Source organism: Gekko japonicus, unplaced genomic scaffold (assembly GCF_001447785.1).
Source record: "Gekko japonicus isolate JY-2015 unplaced genomic scaffold, Gekko_japonicus_V1.1 scaffold3446, whole genome shotgun sequence".
NCBI lineage: Eukaryota > Metazoa > Chordata > Lepidosauria > Squamata > Gekkonidae > Gekko > Gekko japonicus.
In genome coordinates, this window is record NW_015163713.1 from 124,436 (window position 1) to 143,853 (window position 19,418).

The 19,418-nt window shown below is 48.6% G+C and overlaps 2 protein-coding genes across 3 annotated transcripts; one reads left to right on the forward strand and one right to left on the reverse strand.

Moving 5' to 3' along the window:
- Positions 1-4,909: 4,909 nt before the first annotated feature.
- LOC107107533 (GTPase IMAP family member 1-like) lies at positions 4,910-14,896 on the reverse strand. Its single transcript, XM_015407845.1, has 4 exons — positions 14,838-14,896; positions 13,089-13,128; positions 10,733-10,807; positions 4,910-5,571 (listed from the first exon to the last, which is right to left on the reverse strand). The coding sequence occupies exons 3-4, from the start codon at positions 10,791-10,793 to the stop codon at positions 4,916-4,918; spliced, it is 717 nt and encodes a 238-aa protein (XP_015263331.1). The 5' UTR covers positions 10,794-10,807; positions 13,089-13,128; positions 14,838-14,896; the 3' UTR covers positions 4,910-4,915.
- A 1,633-nt stretch (positions 14,897-16,529) lies between these two features.
- On the forward strand, positions 16,530-18,632 carry LOC107107532 (GTPase IMAP family member 4-like). 2 transcript variants are annotated; one of them, XM_015407843.1, is made up of 3 exons: positions 16,530-16,723; positions 17,151-17,216; positions 17,905-18,632. In XM_015407843.1, exons 2-3 carry the CDS (start codon positions 17,198-17,200, stop codon positions 18,543-18,545), a joined length of 660 nt encoding a protein of 219 aa, XP_015263329.1. In that variant the 5' UTR covers positions 16,530-16,723; positions 17,151-17,197; the 3' UTR covers positions 18,546-18,632. The 2 variants fall into 2 exon arrangements, with proteins under 2 accessions (XP_015263329.1, XP_015263328.1); XM_015407842.1 differs by lacking the exon at positions 16,530-16,723 and having other exon boundaries at positions 16,855-17,216.
- The last annotated feature ends 786 nt before the right edge of the window (positions 18,633-19,418 follow it).

Consider the following 19,418-nt stretch of genomic DNA (forward strand, 5'->3'; position numbering starts at 1 on the left):
CGGGGGGGGGGGACCTAGGGTGCTTTGAGGATGATGGGGGGGGCTGGAGACCCAGAAGCCCTGCGAGGAGAGGCTGAGGGGCTTCTTGGGAACGTTCAGCCTGGAGAAGAGGAGGCGGAGGGGGAAGGTGATGGCTCTCTTGGAGTCTTTGAAGGGCTGCCACTTAAGAGGAGGGCAGGGAGCTGTTCCTGTGGGCAGCAGAGGAGAGGAGGACTCGCAATGTGATGGGTTTAAATGAAGGGGGGGGGAAGGTACCGGCTGGACATTAGGGAAACCTTTTTGACTAAGTAAGAGTTGTGCCACAGCGGGACCACCTGCCTCAGGAAGTGGTGAGCCTCCCCCTGCCTGGCCGTCTCTAAGCAGCGGCTGGACAAACCCTTGTCAGGGATGCTCTAGGCTGATCCTACATTGAGCAGGGGGTGTTGGACGACTAGATGGCCTGTATGGCCCCGTCCAACTCTGTGTGATTCGGTGATTCTATGCTTCATCTTGGCTTGCTGGCATCAGGATTGTTCCTCCTTCTCGGACAGGGTCCCTGGATGTTAGTTCTTCATACATGTCTACACTCCGTGATAAAGCCAAGCCTGCTATAGGGTGGTGTGTTGTGGGGGATTTGGTTTTGTTTGTTTTTCGAGTACTGGGCATGTAGCGGATCCAGCCCCGTATTTCCTGCTGGATCTGTTGGCTGCAGTTCAATATAAAAACCATTTTTGTTTTGACAAGTAATTCTGTTTTCAGATCAAATTGGTGGTTCTGGGCTACTGAGAGGCCCCGAGAGTAAGGATTTATACATTTTATTATTTTCTCAAAATATGGATACTCCACTTTTCTTCTTGGCTCAAGGCAGTTACTGAATGTTCGATTTGTTCCATCTTATAAAGTGCATTGTGTGCTGTTTATAATATCTTAAAACAGGTATATATTCATTACATGCAATATCAACAATAATAATCAATTCATTATGTAAATCCCAGTCAAATTCCGTTTCACCGATCTTATAAATATTATGGGCAATATATTGATGACATCTTTATAATCTTTTCACCCCAACACAGAGCGGGAGAGTTTGTCAACTGGTGAATTTTGTAAGTCTACACGTTCCATTTGCTCATTGTCATCATGACTGTACGAATATTCAATTCTTGGATGGTGAAACAAAATAATTCCACCGTACAAGTGAAAGTGTGTTCTCAACCCACGGAGAGGAATTCATTCCTATATTACAATGCAATCCAAAGCATCTTCAAGAGAATTTATCTTACAGTCAGTTTTCACAGTTGACAAAAGAAGAGAGAGAAGAAGCGAAGAGATTGGATTTATACCCTATGGCCCTTCACTACCCGAAGTCTCAGAGTGGTTTACAATCTCCTTTCCCTTCCCCTCCCCACAACAGGCACCCTGTGAAGTAGGCGGGGCTGAGAGAGTGCTCTGAGAGAACTGCCCTTGAGAGAACAGCTCTGAAAGAACTTGTGACTGACCCAAGGTCACACCAGCAGCTGCACATGGAGAAGGGGTGGGGGATCAAACCCGGTTCTCCCAAATTAGAGTCTGTGCTCTTAACCACTACACCAAACTGGCTCTGCCAGAACAAATTATGAGGTTATGGCTGAGTCTCTTGCTGGGCAGGTGGGTTCCCCCATAAGATTATTCAAGGTTGATGATGATTGATCACTCTCAATGTTAAGAAAAGCAATTGTTATATTGTTAAGCTAATATTTTTACAAGCAGTGTATGACCTCCAACTCTTGGGTTTTTAGTGGGTTTTCTTTTGTAGATCCCCTCCCTAATTTCGTTGTGGTTTTTAGAAAATGTAAATAAAAAATCCCCTACGGGGGGCAAAAAAAAAAGATTATTCAAGGTTATTTTTCTACATGGCCCCAATCATCATATGAAAGTCTCCACCAATGGGACCTTGTTGAGAATTAGATACACTGATTATCCAAAAGCCCCAGTTGTTTAAGAGGAGACCATCTTTCCCATCTACTAATCTCCTTTGGTCTACAGCAGGGGTGTCAAACATGCAGCCCAGGGGCCGGATCAGGCCCCCGGAGGGCTTCTATCAGACCAACAGTGGAACTGGCTGTCTTCTGCTTTTTTTCCAGTTCTGCTGCTGCTGCATCATTGCAGCTTACAGATACACACCTGAACAGCATACTCAGGATTGCAACAGCACAGACATTTTGATGCAATAATTCAGAGCAAGAGGTGTCAGTTATCAGGCACTGTTAAATAAGCAAAATATTGCAAGAGTGCTAAGGCTTTCAGCATGTTTTTATTTTAAGTTGAAAAAAACCCTTTGTATTTATGTCCTTTATAAAGTTTATATCTCCGCTACCTGGCATTACATTTTATGACACACGTGGCCCAGCACAACAAGGCCTCATTGATGTCAGATCCGACTCTTACAACAAATGAGTCCGACACCCCTGGTCTACAAAATATCAGCCACTTTCTTATTAGAGTAGACATGTTATGTATAAACGTTGGCCTTCGGTTCAAGATACTTCTAGTCGCCATGCTTTCCTTTGTGTAGGTTCCCATTGAACATTAAAGGTAAAGGTTTCCCTTGCTCGAAAGCCAGTCGAATCCGACTCTAGGGGGCGGTGCTCATCTCTGTTTCCAAGCTGAAGTCAGCACTGTCTGAAGATTTTTCCATGGTCATTTGGCCGGCATGACTAAATGCCGAGGCGCATGGAACGCTGTTACCTTCCCACCGAAGCAGTACCTATTTATCTACTTGCAGTTTCTTGCTTTCAAATTACTCTTGCTGATAAATCAGTGCATTCAGACGTCTTGGAGTTATGAGCGTGAATATTGCTCTTCTTGTGCACAATGTTCAGAATTTTCCATTCTGAGGGGGGATAAGGAGTGCCGTAATAGCAACTCCAGAGGTGTGATTTATGTCATTGTGTGCAAATGCTAGAGATGAAGACAAAAGAATCAGAACTTTGAGGATTAGAATTTCAGAACATAAAAGCGGGCCTAGGACTGGATTCCTGGAGGCCTTGTTTACAGGGCATTTTTTTTTTACATCACTCACATAGACCATCAGTGTATTTTTGCAATAGAAATGATACAGAGTTCTGGATATAAAGCAGTGGCCATAGAAGAAGCACTTTAAAGACATGACGACTAACAGAATTTGTGGCAGGGGAGGAGCTTTCGGGAGTCACTGCTTGCTTCTTCAGTTACAGATGTATCTGGAGAAGTGAGCAGTGGCTCACAAAAGCTCCTCCCCTGCCACAAAGTCTTTCAGGTGCTCCTGGACTTTTGCTCTTTTTGACTGCTACAGACAGACTCACACAGCGGCCAATCTTGATGTAAAGAACACAAAACATTTTGGATCCACATGCTGAAAACGATGTCCCCTTGGGGACTTAAGGACAAAATGGATCTGTCAGCTGTTTCCACAGGATGCACGGGAGGCTGGAGTTGATGGGCAGCCCAGTCGTGAGGGTCACCGTGGTGGGCAGATGCTGAACATTCCATGGAGGGGAGGACAACACATGCCCCTCCGCAAGGACCAGATTGCATAGCAAGCGCACCAGAGTCCCAAGCAACTCCAGCAACACCCACAAATCCTTGTGAGCGGCAAAACTGCTGCCTCCCAAGTGCAGCCAAAGCACCTTCGTGCTATCCTCCCCCTCCCAGTGCCAGGGGACAGGGAAGAAAGACTCAACAGCAGTGCGTGGGTCCATGCTGCAGGGGGGTGACCAGGTGCAAATGGCTGAAGAGGGTGCTTGGTTTTTGGCTGGTGTCTCGAAAGAGGCAGGTGGCTTTCAGGACACCTCAACAGGCTTAGGAGACCACAGGCTATTAGGGGGCAGGATTGTAGTTGGGTAAAGTGCAAGGCACCCTCACCACAGTTTGCTCTAAGCTGCACTAGGGGGCGCTGGCGCACGACAGTTCGAGGATTTCTGCTTCTGCTCACAATCAGCTTCCATTGGAAACGATGGAGGATGTGGGCGCCTCCTTCTAGGGCCCATAGAATTGGGTCCCCTGGTCCAATCTTTTCAAAACATGGAGGGGGGGGTTGAGGAGAGGCACCAGCAACTATGCTGCAAATTTTGTCTATCTCAAAAAACAGCCAACCCCAGATATCCCTGGATCAATCCTCCATTATAGGCCTATGGGGTCTATTGACTATAATTGAGCCTATAATTGAGGCCTATAATTGAGCCAGGAAAAAAACATATATATATATATATATATATATATTGCACACCCTTATTATGCTTTTCAGTATGATTTGTAAGCTGCCTTGTCACAGGGAAAAATGGGATATAAATATTTGAATAAATAAGTAGTTTGGGCTGGTTGATATTATTTAAGCAACTTCCTGTTTGTTAGGTTAGGCAGGGTTCTAACAGTGGTTGTTCCATCTCTTGTTATACTTGACCTGTAATGCTGGTGGTCGTATTTCACTTAAAAAACCCAAAGTAGACTGCAAGAGGTGTCCCCCCCCACCACCACCAAGTGCTGCTATGTTTTTTAAGGGTCAGCACAGGACAACACTCCAAGGCCAGGTCTACCAATATAGTGGAAAGGGGCGAGGTAGACCTGTTCTCCAGATGTCAGGTCTACCAATATAGTGGAACAGGGTGGGTAGACCTGTTCTCCGGAGGTCTGGTCTACCCCTACAGAAGACATTTTGTGTAATGAAATTTGACTTGATTCTGTTGTCTCTTAGAATGTTTAAATTATTCTTAAAATATAGTTTAAAAGAATTTATTCTGAGATTTTAACAAGGTTATGGAAATAATCTTCCTAAAAATAATTTGCGCAATAGTCAAATGTAGACTTGCTCACAACTTTAATGCCGGTAGCCTTTTTTTGCTCACAAGGTAGTATTTCTGCTCACAGCACTGTGGAGCTTAGAGGAAACATTGACCTGGTTGCCCCCCCCCCCCTCCAGTTACACAGCACGGTAGGGCCTGCCTTGATTCTTCTGCACCATCCCCTCAATCTTCCCGAGCAGCTCCTCAGCTTGTCTTCCCCGCACTTCTCTTGTTTCGCTGTTGTTCAGACCACAGTATCGGCTGCTGCATTCACTCATCACTCGCTGGAGGTGCTTGTTGCCTGTCTTTTCTACGTATTCTTCCAGACTTTCACTGCGCAAATCTTCTCTGCGGGTAAACACGACAATCATGTATTCACGGGCCTCTTTGCCAAAGATCTTCTTCACCTGCTCTGCCGACTGATAGTCTTCCTCGGTGAAACGACCCATTTGGGTCACCAGCACCAGAGCGTGGGGGCCTGGCTGGGAGAGATCGCGGCACCTGACAATCTCAGGGGCATCCAGTGAGGAACCAGAACTGAAGATCGGTGGTGTGTCGATCACAACAATTCGCTTCCCCTTCCATTCTCTGACACCCGTCTGGCACGTCTGTGTCACTGGGGTGAATTCGAACCTGGAGTCAAAATGCTCTTCCCCAAGGATGGTGTTTCCCGTTGCGCTTTTCCCTGTTCCTGTCTTCCCGACAAGGATGATGCGCAGCTCTGGTTCCTCGGTACTCTCACAAATGCTCCTTCCTGGTCCAGCATATTTCATAACTGCATTTATTATTATTGCTGTAAAGAGAAAACTTGTCAGTTATGATCTTTGGACTGGAACGGAAACACACTCAACTAAACTGTAGAGATAACAAGGCTGGGGGATCCAGGAGAAAATCCACTCGTGGTGATGAATGCGCTCACTTTGCTTGTGGACAGCTGGAACTTCTCAGGCAGGATCCTTCCAACACCTCATCACACAGGAGGTCTGGCCTGAATTTCATGAACTGCCCCCTCCACCCCCCCCTTACTTTCCCCCTTGGGTTTCAGCCACACCCTTGAACAGCGTGATGTTGCGGTTAGTGTGTCAGATGTGGGTCTGGGAGAGCCAGGTTAGAATCACCCCCTCTGCCACAGAAACCCACTGGGCGACCTTCAACTAGCCACAAACACTGTCAGCCTAACCTACCTTACAGGATTGTTGTGAGGGTAAAATGGAGAAGCAGAGCAGCAAAAACAGAACACAATTCCACCAAAATTATTAACTCTTCACCTGACAGTGAACTACCTGATACTGGTTGTCCCTTAGGCTACTTACGCATGAGTGGATGCTATTTGGAAGCGGAGCTTTCCCCACTTTCTGACAGTATTCTGAGGCTTTTGTGCACCTACGGCCTCCCCTTTCCCATAATCTTTCCCAAAGCTACTGCATTGTGATGTTTTGGGATGCATCACAACAAAGTCTGGGCTGTTGCCACACAGGGATTTTCTCCCCCCTCGGTGGAGTACAACATCCCCCCTCCCACTTTATTTGGGAACAACTTGTAGGACTCCCTTTTAAGCTCTAGGAAATAAAAAGTTCCCTTGCTGCAACTTTGAGGTTTCCCCCATGCATAACTTATTCCTGCTTTTCTTAGCTGTCCCCCAGCATTGGAACTGTGTTGAGCAACGGGGTATTCCACATGTCTTCCCTCCCCACACATTTTCTAGTTAGCATGTTGGTTTATTTTCTTACAGATGTGCCTTAAAAAAATTGGGATTTTTGAGTGAGGGTGCTATTATCCTATGAACATGAATATAGGAGCATACAATGGTGGCGTATGCTGACCCAGTCCAGGGGTCCATCAAAGCACAGGCCTGTCACATAGCACTGTATCACTTACCAGGGAGCTTTTCAAAATCAAGGACGGGCCGACAGGCTTGCCTGTACAAGGGGAGAAATGCTTCTTTCTGGGGGGGCAAATAGGAGGCCAGGCAAAGAGTGAAGACTCAGTGGACAGAAAGAGTAATAAGCATGTGATGGATGTCAGCAGATGGGGCAGGACATTTACGTACAGAATAGTTCACAGATCAAGATGGGCAGCCGTGTTCGTCTGTTTGTAGCAGCAGAAAAGAGCCAGAGTCCAGGAGCATCTTAAAGACGAACATAAATGTGTGGCAGGGGAGAAGCTTGCGTGAGTCCCTGCTCACTTCTTCAGATACAGCTGGAATTGGAGTCCCTTGTCCTTATATCACATGGTTGATTAATGTCCATTCTGTACGGCTAAATGTGGTGCCTTTCACGGCCACGTTAGTCTGTCTGTAGCAGTAGAGCACCTGAAAGACTAACACAATTTGTGGGCAGGGGAGGAGCTTCTGTGAGTCACCACTCACTTCTTCAAATACACAACGTCATTTGGATTAGGGACTAGACTGCTGTGTAGAGTCCACAGTAAGTAGGATCCTACATGTAAATTATGTACCTCTTAATGTGCCAGACTTCTAACATCCTTCTGCACTGGTTATTGAATGTCCGATTTTGTTGACTGTACTGACTCACTGTGTGGACATTAAAAAGGTAAAGGTAAAGGTTCCCTTGCTTGAAAGCCAGTCGAATCCGACTCTAGGGTTGCGTTCCTCATCTCCGTTTCAAAGCCGAAGAGCCAGAGCTGTCCGAAGACGTTTCCGTGGTCATGTGGCCGGCATGACTAAACACCAAGGCACACGGAACGCTGTTCCCTTCCCACCGAAGTGGTACCTATTTATCTACTTGCAATTTCTTGCTTTCAAACTGCTAGCTTGGCAGGAGATTAGGAGACAGACAGACACACAAAGAAAAGGACATTAAATAACATTTAAAAATTAAATTATGAAGGCTGACCAGCTTTGAGGCCTGATTTTGCAGTCAGGAGTCAAACTATAGAATTTCTTTGATATGTTAACCCCGCTCTACTGGCTGAGCCTCTTCTGGCGGGCTTCTTCCAGAATTTTACACTGATGGGCAAAATCATGAGCAATGTTCCCTCTGAGTGAGTGTGAGCTAGCTCACAGTCTTTTAGCCTCCGGCTCACAGATTTTTGTCTCAGCTCAGGAAGGAGGGCTCCAGAGCAAACTAATGTATGCAGTAGCCAAATAGCTCACTCACAACTATAATGCCAGGAGCTCACAAAGCAGAAGTTTTGCTCACGAGACTCCACAGCTTAGAGGTGTCAGCTCTGCAGCCATATTGTTTATAGCCTAGGGTTCGCCTGCCTGACCTGTGTACACGGTGGCGCCAAATTCCTTTCCCCTTCTTCCTCCAGTGTTATCTCTGACCTTGTATTTTTGCCTCTATAGTGTTTCCACATTAATTAACTGTGAGAATGCTTTCGCTTCCCAACCTCGACTATGCTGGGACGTCCCTTAGTCCTTTCCGCCTGCGGGAAACGGGCCGATTGGCTCTATATGCTTGTCCGGTGCTAGCTATTCCTAAGAGTGACCATGTTCTTGCAACCATAGTACTGACAATGAAGTATAACCTGTCGAGAACCCGGATGAAGCACTGCAATACCAACGCTAGTGAAGCAGGAAGCAGGAGAGAAGAGAGTTGGGCTGAAGTGAGCTGCGACGCAGGAAGCAAACGAGAGCAGTTGCTCATGGGTCAGATAGGAGCCCTGCAGGGGCTGGTTCTGGCCTGTGGGCTGTATGTTTGACACACCTGGTTTAGAAAACTGGTCTAAAACGTGGTGGCCAGGCTACTGTCAAGGGTTGGTTCTGGGCACAGTTTAAAGTGTGGCCTCTGAGGTCTCTCTTCACCCCGGTGCTGAAAAATCAGCGCTGGTTGCCCATTTGGCTTTTGACACAATTTAAAGTGTGGATTCTTACCTTTAAGGCTCTAAATGGCTTGAGGCAAGGACACATCGAAGGACCATCTCCTCCCATAGTGTCCAGCCCACCAGCCAAGGTCAGCCTCTCAAGGCCCCAAGCTCTCTGTGCCCCCAACATGAAGAGGTGAGGGGGGTGGCAACCAGAGACAGGGCTTTTTCTGTGGCAGCTCCTTGCTTAGGGAACGCCCTTTCCCTTGAGGTTCACCTGGCGCTTCCACTCTCCTTTTTTAGGTGTCAGCCAAAACTGTTTTCAGACATCAAGGAGTCGATTTTAATGCTGTTTTGTTTTATGAGGCTCTTTTTGAACTGCTCAGTGTTTTATGCTGCCCTTCCACCACCACCCAGTTGGTTTTTTTAAATAATGGACCTTTCATTGTTCACTTTTATCGTGCTTTTGAAATTATATTTCAGTTATTTTGTAAGTTGCCTTGAGCAGGTATTCTGCAGAGGTGGCACAGAACTTTTCTAAGGGCCGGAACCTCATTTCGCCTCCCTGAGCCGACAATTTCCCATGAATTTTATTTTTTATTTTATTTATTCAAGTATTTCTACCCCGCCCTACCCACAGGCGGTGGCCTGTGGCCTTTGAGGGGGATAAGCAGCTCTCCCCTTTAAGAAGGAGGACATATTTGGAAGGAGGTGGGAGGAAAGTCAGAGAGACATGTTTTTTGCGAAATCCTAGTAGTCTCGTCTTTGCAACCACATGCAAAGTGGCTGAGCAGTGGAACAGACTGGCTCGGGAGGTGGTGGGTGCTCCTTCGCTGGACATTTTCAAGCGGAGGCTGGATGACCATCTTTCAGATACGTTGTAGGGCTATCTTTCAGCTGTGCTCCTGCAGAGTGCAGGGGGTTGGACTAGATGATGCAAGGGTGTAATTCTAGCTTGCCTCCTCATGCTGTACACTGGATAATGCTAAAGAGCTGGAACCTCTGGCTGCCAGACAATTGTAGGATCTCCTGGCTACACTACACACATGGAAACGATGAACAATCAATCACTCAAACAGTCCTTCTCAGAACTGCTTGACAAGGGGTATAGGAGACAGCATCCAGATCTGCCAGGCAAGTGCGCTTTTCCCTATTGACCTGTTGGGGGCAGCAGAAGGTAAGCCTGAGAAGTTCTGGGCATGGGGGAAACCCTGCCTCACTGGGGACCGGCAACTTGAGATCTGGGCCAGTTAAGAAATTCCACATTTTGTGTGGTAAAAGACTGGTGTGTGCGGGGATCCAAGATCACTGCAGACGGTGACTGCAGCCATGAAATTTAAAGACACCTGCTCCGGGGGAGGAAAGCGATGGCAAACCTAGACAGCATCATAAAAAGTAGAGACATCACCCTGCCAACAAAAGTCCATATGGTCAAAGCAATGGTATTCCCAGTAGGACTGAATGGCTGCAAGTGTTGGATCATAAGGAAGGCCGAGCACCGAAGAATAGATGCTTTTGAATTATGGTGCTGGAGAAGACTCCTGAGAGTCCCCTGGACTGCAAGGAGATTGAATCAGTCCTCAAAGAAATCAACCCTGACTGTTCCCTGGAAGGCCAGAGACTGAAGCTGAAGCTCAAATACTTTGGCCACCCAATGAGAAGGGAGCCCTCACCGGAGAAGACCCTGATGCTGGGAAAGACTGAAGGTCCAAGAAGACGGGGACGGCAAAGGATGAGATGGTTAGACAGTGTCATAGATGCAACGAACATGAAATTGAGCAAACTCCGGAGCATGACAGAAGACAGGAGGGCCTGGCGTGATGTGGTCCATGGGGTCTTGAAGAGTCGGACTCGACTGTGCGACTGAAGAACAACAAAAGCGGGGCCCATTACACCTTAAGGGCTTTTCCCATAAAGGGTTGATAGCTGCTTACTTTGAAGACTTTGGGAAACAACAACCCTCAGTTAAGAGCCTCTTCACCTGAGCCACGGCTGCTCAAGCGGAACAGTATTGGACTGCTGAAGTGAGGGCAGCTGAAGAAATATGCAGAGGCTCGCAGTGGTGCCATCCTTCACTGCCAAGGGGAAGGAGCCATCCCAGGCATTTACACACACACACACCCGTTTCTGCTGGGCAATCTCCAAATCATCACAGGCCTCTCCAAAACTGCTGGCGAGGGTCTTACCAAAGGAACTTCTAAGCCACTGTATCTGCTGTAACGACCACCGAAAGACGTGTTCCAGCATGATTCGCCCTCCTCCTAGAATTAGAAAAGAAGATGAGAAGGAGTGATGCTGTAAATATAACCCTGCTTCAAGCGGGGAAGGGCGAGGAGGACCACCGCTTCTGCTCCAGCTCCCTCTCTGTTCTTGCGGCTGGAATCCGGGAAGGGTCCTATCGAGGGGCCCCAGACGTCCCTCCAAAACCAGGGATGGACTCAGGGGGTCTCTTTCTGCCCTGCTGTTTAAAACAATTGCCGGATGAGAAGAAGGGCGCGGCCGAGCCGCAGCTGGTCTGGAATCGCCATTTCTGGGCACGCAAACCGGCGAGGGCAGTCGCGGAGCCACTCCACTGAGGCTTCGGGCCAGGGGGGGGGCGACGCGGCACTGCGGAACAGGAGAGAAGGAGCCCTGGCAGCGGTGTGCCTCCCCTCCCCTCCCCCGGGGCGACGGGGCCCGCCTGCCAGACCCGCCGGCGCACTCATTTTCAGTTTTGCAGGGTTCCTGCATTACAATGGTGACATTAACAGATTTGCCTGATGATGGTGATGATACCTTGACAACTGGAAACAAAAGCCCTTGCATTGGGCAATATCTGAAAGACACCGAGAATAAAGCTGATAACAAAAGCACCTGGAAGTGGCTCCAAAATGGGGCACTGGAAGAAAGAAACGGAAGTCTGGAGATGCCACCAAATTATTCAGGATGGTGAAAACCAAGGCTGACTGTGCTCGAAGAGGTGCTCCAAGAGGACTTTCACAAACTGGGAGAGTGGGCGACGATGTGGCAAATGAAATTGTAAAGTAATGCACGTTGGGACAAAAAAATCCCCACTTCAAATAGGGTCTCAATTTGCTGAGATTGAGAGGGAGAAAATCTTGGGGTCGTAGTGGATAGCTCAATGAAAGTGTCAAGCCAGTGTGCCGCAGTGGGGGAAAAGGCAAATTCTACTTTAGGGATTATTAGGAAAGGGATTGAGAATAAAATGGCCAATATTGTAATGTCACATATAGATCTATGGTGTGGCCTCATTTGGAAAAGAGACAACTAAGGGGGGACGTGATAGAGGTTTATAAAATTATGCATGGGATGGAGACAGTTGACAAAGAGAACTTTTTCTCCCTCTTCCAAAAGACTAGAACTAGTGGGGCATCCAATGAAGCTGGTGGGCAGTAGGTTCAGGACAGACAAAAGGAAATGCTTCTTTACACAGAGAGTGATCAAAATGTGGAATTCGCTGCCAGAGGATGTCATGATGGCCAACAGAAATAAACAGCTTTAAAAGGGGATTAGAGAGATTCATGGAGGAAAGGTCTATCAATGGCTACTAACTATGGCAACTGAAGGGAACCTCCACATTCAGAGGCACTAATTCTCTGAACCCAGGGGCAGGGGTCCACATCAAGGGAAGGCCTTGGCCTCTATGCCCTGTTGTTCGACCGCTAAGAAGAACTGGTTGGCCACTGTGTGAGACAGGAGGTGGGAGTAGATTTATATATTAAATTTGTTAATCGCCCAATCCTCTGGGCAATGTACATCGTTCATAAAAACATCAAGATGAAACAATTAAAACATTAATAAGATTTCTTTTTAAAGTCAATGTATATTAATTTATCCCACTACAGACTGCTGGTCGCTTTGCAGGCGGAGGGTAAAACAGACATGGAATTCTGCAACTCCCAAGAATTTGGCTATATCTTGAATTGCATAACATCACCCACCAGTCAAATATTTGACTCTAACAATACATCGTCATCAGTTCACCTCTTGGAGAACATTAATGGCAGCAAAATCAGGATATGATCAGACATGAACAATTTCACCAGTTTGACCACACCTCCTGCCAGTCACATCAAAAGCATTTTGCCATTCCACTCTAGGCAGAGAAGGCCTGCTTTACAGCAGGGGGCGCTGTTTCTGTTGGTTCTTCCACCTCTGGGATTCCATGAAATAAAGAGGGTCTGTGAGCTTCCTCTCTGTGGGTCAGCATTTCGTCCTGGCCATCTACAGTTCGGTCCAGTGGCATCCAGTGTTCCCTCTAAGCCGAGTTAGTGTGAGCCAGCTCACAGGTTTTCAGCCTCCAGCTCACAGATTTTTGTCTTCGCTCAGGAAGGATGGCTCCAGGGCCAACTGATTTATGCAGTAGCCAAATCGCTCGCTCACAAATTTCATGCCAGTAGCTCACAGAGTAGAATTTTTGCTCACAAGACACCACAGCTTAGAGGGAACATTGGTGGCATCTCAGTCCAGTCCTACAAATACATTATGTGACTTTCACAAGTTTCAAGCAGCAAAAATTCAAACTGCTGAGAAAGATCTTACCGGGAGATCTGGAGCTAATTGTCTTTAGCCTTTCCTAGAGCTGGAAAAGAATATGGAAAAAGTTATGCTGAATGCAGACCAAGGTACTGAAACAAAGAAGAGTCTAGTGACACTTTAAAGAGTTGGATTTTAGCAAAACGTTATTCCATCAGATGTTTTGTGGGTTAGAGCCCACTCACATAACCAAAATGTACTGAAAGAGATCACAAATGGGAGAAAACCATTCACGCTTAGTAAACCTGCATAACCTGTATTTTTTACAACTTCGTTTTGCAATGAAGGCTACAAGATGTGTATTTATTTTTATTTAGTTCCTTTACAGTATGCCTTTCTCATAGAGACTCTGAGCAGATTACACAGTTATAAACAATGCAAAAAAGCAGTATACGCATACAAAAAACAATGCAATAAAGCTGGATGACAAACTTAGCTGTCAGTTAATTCCTCCTTTGCCACACTCAGCACCTTATTGGCCACACTGTCACTTAACATCACATTTTAGAAGTGAGTAAGAACACTGCCACTGAGTCACTTCAGTTATGGCCCACCTTTCCTGCTGGGACTCAAGACAACGCGGTCAGGCACTCTAAGACATCCAATGAACGATACAGCAATATTAGAAGACAACGCAGCCCATGTTCCCCTGTCAAATATTAAGACATGAGATAGTCTGGGAGCCTTCTTGACCTCAGGAAGGCTGTTTCAAAGGGTAATAACCACAAGAGGGAAACCTTGGTGTTTAGTTCATACAGATGACACCAATACCCAAGTGGTGTTTTGCATGTATGAATGAGTCAGTCAAGGAATGAACTTGCATGCCCCAGTCCCTTTTGGTTTCAGGAGGTCAGAAAAACCTCACTGGAAAAAAAAAAGGAAAAAAGCAAGTGCAAGGTGTTCACCTTGCACCTGCTTTCTCCCCCCCCCCTTTCTCCAGAAAAACCTTACTGTCACCCCAAGCCTCTGCTTGGTGACAACCCCCTTTTCCCTTACACCCAGGGTGAATCAAAACCTCTCAGAGAGTAGTAGCCACTGCCACCAGCAAATCGAAGAATCTCTCGTTGGCTGGATTTGCACATCCAGCACTCTATTCCTACATTGGTGTTTAGAGGCTCTGCATCTCTCACTTTGCTTCTACAAGCTAGAATGGGGACAATCAATCATGCCTCCTCAGTTTCAAGCTAATGCACTCCAGGTGTGGCATGCTCACCCACTGCCTTTCCCCCTTACAGCACTTTGGATAGCAAGACCAAATAGGTATGGTGTGCTTATAGCGATCAGGCTGCAAGCATTCCAAACATAAGACCATTTAATAAACTAAAAAAAAAAAATAGTACACATCGTTATATTCCAGCATCAGGCCGAGTAAGGATACAAAGAAAAAGGCTGTTTCAAAGGGTAATAACCACAAGAGGGAAACCTTGGTGTTTAGGACTAGTTCATACAGATGATACCCAAGTGGTGTTTTGCATGTATGAATGAGTCAGTCAAGGAATGAACTTGCATGCCCCAGTCCCTTTTGGTTTCAGGAGGTCAGAAAAACCTCACTGGAAAAAAAAAAGGAAAAAAGCAAGTGCAAGGTGTTCACCTTGCACCTGCTTTCTCCCCCCCCCCCCCCCACTCGAGTAAGGATACAAAGAAAAAGTGAAGATATGCAGTTTTCTCACCCCCCACTCAGTACTTATTCTAGCAATGTAGTTGCTAGGATAGACTAGTAACTTCTGAAGTTGGAGCATTTAAATCTATCATTACCTTTGGTCTCAGAGTTGGGACTTCTCCGATTGTCCCTGGCCACGTGGAGAAGATGGGAGTCCTGAAGTAAAGACTTAGACTCTGAGGACTTGACCTTCCCTGGCCACAAGCTGCAAGATAAGAAATAGCTTCTATCTCATGTCCTGAGAATTTATAATCTCTCCTGATAAGAGTGTCCACCCCTTCTGGGCTCATTCTGATCCTCCTGTTTCAAGAGGAAAAATTACTGTCTAGCCATTTGGGTGTCCAGATGTCTGTCCCTTCAGGTGTGATATTCTAGCAAAGTGTGAGATGGTCTGGGTATCTGCACCTGTAAGCTCTAAAGCACCCTGTGCCCGGGTGACTTGGTGACTCACCCCCCTGCCCACCTTCCTTTCTGCCACACATCTCGTTAAAAGAAATGTGTACTCAAAAAGACAAATCAGGCAAGGCACATACATGGGCCACTGGGCCTTCCTTGCCCCCTCTCTGTGTTTGGTTCATTGGTGAATGCTGCTAACGTGAGGCGCAATGTGGGAGATAAGTTGATCGAACCTTTTCACTGGTGAATGTTCCACAGCCACGGCATACATTAATTTAGTAAACTTCAGGTTCACATGAAAAGGTTTAACTCTTTCAAGTGTCACAAACAATGTAGAGAATTTAACTCTAGAAACTGGCTGGTGTCTTCATCTCCCATTTGTCTGTGGTGGGAAATGACAGCGTGGAAGTGATCTTACTCTACTGATCTTGCTACTACTTTACAGTTTGGTGTGGTGGTTAAGTGTGCGGTTTGATTCCCCACTCCTCCACTTGCACCTGCTGATGACCCTGGGCAAGCCACAGTTCTCTAGTGTGATGGATTAGGACAGAGGTAGGGAGGGAGATCTTGTCAGATCCGTGGAACATGCAAGTCAATCTTGGACAAGGAGGTCAGATCTAATTGCAAAATCACCATGTTCCAATGGAACACACCCAAGACCTTTCTGATGGAGAGGACTCCTATTCATAAGACCCTACGGGCTGAAGTCACGGAGACCAGGAAAAGGGGTCTTTAACATCATTGCCTTCAAAGAACTTCATGAAATGGTTCAAATGGATCTCAAGTCAGGGCCTTAATGGCCAAATTAAGCCTCCAAGTCAGAGGATGGGAGAGGGGATGCACCCTGTGAATAAACTCTTAATCAGCTGATGTGAGGAGACTGTGATGGACCTCTGCTCCAGATGCTTATCCGGTTCCCTCTTGAAGCTGTCCCTGCTTGTAGCCGCCGCCACCACCTCCTGTGGCAGTGAGTTCCAAGTGTTAATCCCTCTTTGGGTGAAGAAGGACCTCCTTCCATCTGTTCTAACCTGACCGCTCAGCAACTTCGTTCAGTGCCCACAAGAAGTTCTTGTATGGCCAGAAAGGGAGAAAAGATCGCTGGCGGTTGTTTGGGGAAGAGGGTGGAGCTGCGTGCTCCCTCAAGAGGGCTGTTGCCCGGGCAGTCCCCGCCCCGCCGACGCACTCGCCTCGAGCCGTCTCAGGGACTGGCCTTCGGAGAGCTCCCCTCGCCCGCCCCCAGATTCGAATCCCGCCGGGAAGCGCTCCGTCCCGCGGCGCCCAGGCTCACCTCGCGGCGCAGCCCCTGCTTGGCTGACTGGCTGGCCGCCTCCTCCTCCTCCTCCTCCTCTCTCTTTCGCTCCCCCTCCCTCCCCGACGGGCGTCTCCGCTGCAGTTTCGCTTCTGGGGCCGTCACGTGTGCGCTGGGCCGCCGCCCTCCGCCCGCTCCGACGGGTCCGAGGAGCGCGCAGCCCTCGGCTCCTGCCGCGGAGGAGGGTCTGGCGAGCGGGGAACGAGGAAGGCGCTCCGGAGGCGCGGTCCTGTGCGCGGACGCGGGCCAAGCGGAGCCCCTCGCCGGCCCCGGCAGGTGCAGCCCTCCAGCCGTCGGGAGAGGCGCGGGGACAGGGCGGGAGGGAGCGCTTCCCCCCTCCCCCCCCGCCGCGCCCCTTGGAGAGCCGCGCTCGACTCAGGGCGCCCCGCCGGCCTGCCTCTCGAGGCCGCCTCCTCCGGGGGAGGGGGGGCAGCCGCCCAGGGCGGGCAGGCGCAGGGCCGGGCTTGCTGCCCTCCTTTCGGGCCCTTCTGCTGCTGCTGCTGCTGCTGCTGCTGCTGCCAGAAACGCCGCCCTTGCCTCGGGCACCCGGGAGGCGGCGACGCGCCCTCTGCGCTGGATGTCCCCCGCCCGGGAGCTGGAGGGGTGAGAGACCCGGCGGGAGGGTGAAGGGGGGGGGATGAGAAACCTGCAATGGCCGCATCTCCCCCCTCCCCACAGCTTGCCCTTCTGTGTTTCTCCACAGGAGTTTGGACCTCCCTCTGCCCGGAACTGCTCTCCAGAGAGGCTAACATGGCTGGCGTCTCCACAGGTAAAGCTGCCTTTGTACCCTCGATGAGCCAGGTGCAGGGCGCTCTGGAGCCCAGGTGGACGGCCTCCCTCCCTCCCTCCCTTCCCCCTTCCTCACCCTCGGTCTTCCTAGAAGGGAAGGCCCTGGAAGGGGGAACACACACACACACACCCCCAGGCACCCCAGGGAGCCGGCCAGCTGGCGGCCAGGAGGTGAGAGCAGACACCCTCTCCAGAGGTTCCTTCAGCCCAGAGGTTCCTTCCGAGGGAGAGGAGGCCAAGCAGGGCCCTTTGCACGCAGCTCTTGCACAAAGTCTGCCCTCCAGGCACAAACCCTCTCCGCCACTTGTCCAGTCGGCTCATTCTTTCACCGTGAACACCCCAGAGGCTTCCTGAGAGAAGGAGGCTTCACTCTCGTGCTCCTTCTGGCGCAAAGACGGGAACACTAAAGGAGGAAACATCCTGCGCCCCTCCTGGGTGGGGGCCAAACCAGGTCGGACTTGTGCACGCCCCACCGAAGTGCAGCCCAGTATGGGACCTTAACATTTTAGCGTGGCATTTCCCTCGCTTTGCTGCTGTCAGATACTTCAAACGCCCGAGCCCCCCTGTTTTTGAGACGGGGTACAGATTTCTGCGCTAACTCAGCGGCAGTGGGTGACAAAGTGGTTCCAGTATCCAGGTCTCACGATCTTCTTGATTGTTTTCCTCAGCTCCTGAACTGACAGTCGTCCTCGTTGGCAAAACTGGATCAGGAAAAAGCGCAACGGGAAACACCATCCTGGGGAAGGAGAAATTCACATCTGATTCCTCTTTTAGTGCAATAACAACGCGTTGTGCAAAGGAGGAAGGTGATTTTAAGGGGAGGAAAATCTCCGTCGTGGACACTCCTGGCTATTTTGATCCTCAGGGTGACAACCGGGCTACTTCCAAGATCATCAGGGATTCTGTCCCAGTCCTCAGCCCGGGAGTTCATGCCATCATTCTGGTCTTGAAGCTGGACCGCTTCACCCCAGAAGAGAAGAAGGTCATTGACGAAGTCGTGAAGATTCTCAAAGTGAGAGCCAGGGACTACACCATCCTCCTCTTCACCCGGAAGGAAGAATTAAAGGGCAAAACTCTACACGATAAGATACACGAGGCACCCGAGGACCTCAAGGAGGTGCTTCGTTTCTGCGGAAACCGCTACCTGGCTTTCAACAACCATGCGACAGGAGCCGAGAGGGAGGCCCAGGTGGCTGAGCTGATCGAGCTGATCGACAGGATGAGAGAAGGCAACGGCGACGAGCCGTTATACACCCCAGCGATGTTTCAGCGGGACAGTTCATGGTTTGACTGCTGTAACATCCTGTAAGGCGGCCTCAGTACCGTGCACCTGACTGGCTGAAAATGCGTCCCCAGCAAAATCTCTGACAGGTTGCCCTTCGGGGGCAACACGCAGCCAGCCAGGGTGGATAAAAATCAATGATTTTTTTTTAAAAAAATAAAGAATAAAACATGGATTTTCAAAATTTGAATCGAATTTTTCTATTTAAATTGGATTTTTAAAAATAAAATGCTTTTTGAGGAAAAATCTATCTAAACGTAGTTTTCTGTTTAAGATACAGTATAGTCCAAAGGTTATTCATCATGAAATGAGGCTTAGTTTTTTATTATGTAGCATGAGGTTATATATTCATGCAATGTTTGGTGTAGTGCCAGTTTGGTGTGGTGGTTAAGTGCACGGGGCTCTAATCTGGGAGAACCGGGTTTATTTATTTATTTATTTATTTGATTTTTATCCCGCCCTCCCACCGAAGCGGCTCAGGGCGGCTTACAACATTATAACCAATAAAACAATGCCTCTAAAACAATCTATAACAGTACAACTCCTCCTCCACTTGCACCTGGCTAGGTGACCTTGGGCAAGCCGTAGTTCTGACAAGAGCTGTCCTTGAAAAAGAGCCTTTTCTGTCAAGAGCTCTCTCAGCCCCACCCACCTCACTGGGTGTCTGTTGTGGGGAGGGGGAGGGAAAGGAGTCTGTAAACCGCTCTAAGACTCCAAGTGAAGGGCCATGGGGTATAAATCCAATCTCTTCTTAATAATTTTTTGCTAAATGAATTCCATTAATCCAGGGCTATTGGGGGCAGGAACACACAGGAACGGAGTTCCAGCTGGCTTCAGAGTTGGTCACACCCGCTACAGCCAAAACCTCTGCGTGCCTGGCTACAGAGGGAAGGCCTGGAG

Bases quoted from the DNA above. Each gene is read 5' to 3' on its own strand.
- LOC107107532 (XM_015407842.1), top strand. From the start codon at position 17,099: ATGGCCGCATCTCCCCCCTCCCCACAGCTTGCCCTTCTGTGTTTCTCC. The intron at 17,217-17,904 runs GTAAAGCTGCCT...TGTTTTCCTCAG, and splicing joins CATGGCTGGCGTCTCCACAG to CTCCTGAACTGACAGTCGTC.
- LOC107107533 (XM_015407845.1), bottom strand. From the start codon at position 10,793: ATGCTGGAACACGTCTTTCGGTGGTCGTTACAGCAGATACAGTGGCTT. The intron at 5,572-10,732 runs GTAAGACCCTCG...TTCTCTTTACAG, and splicing joins GTGGCTTAGAAGTTCCTTTG to CAATAATAATAAATGCAGTT.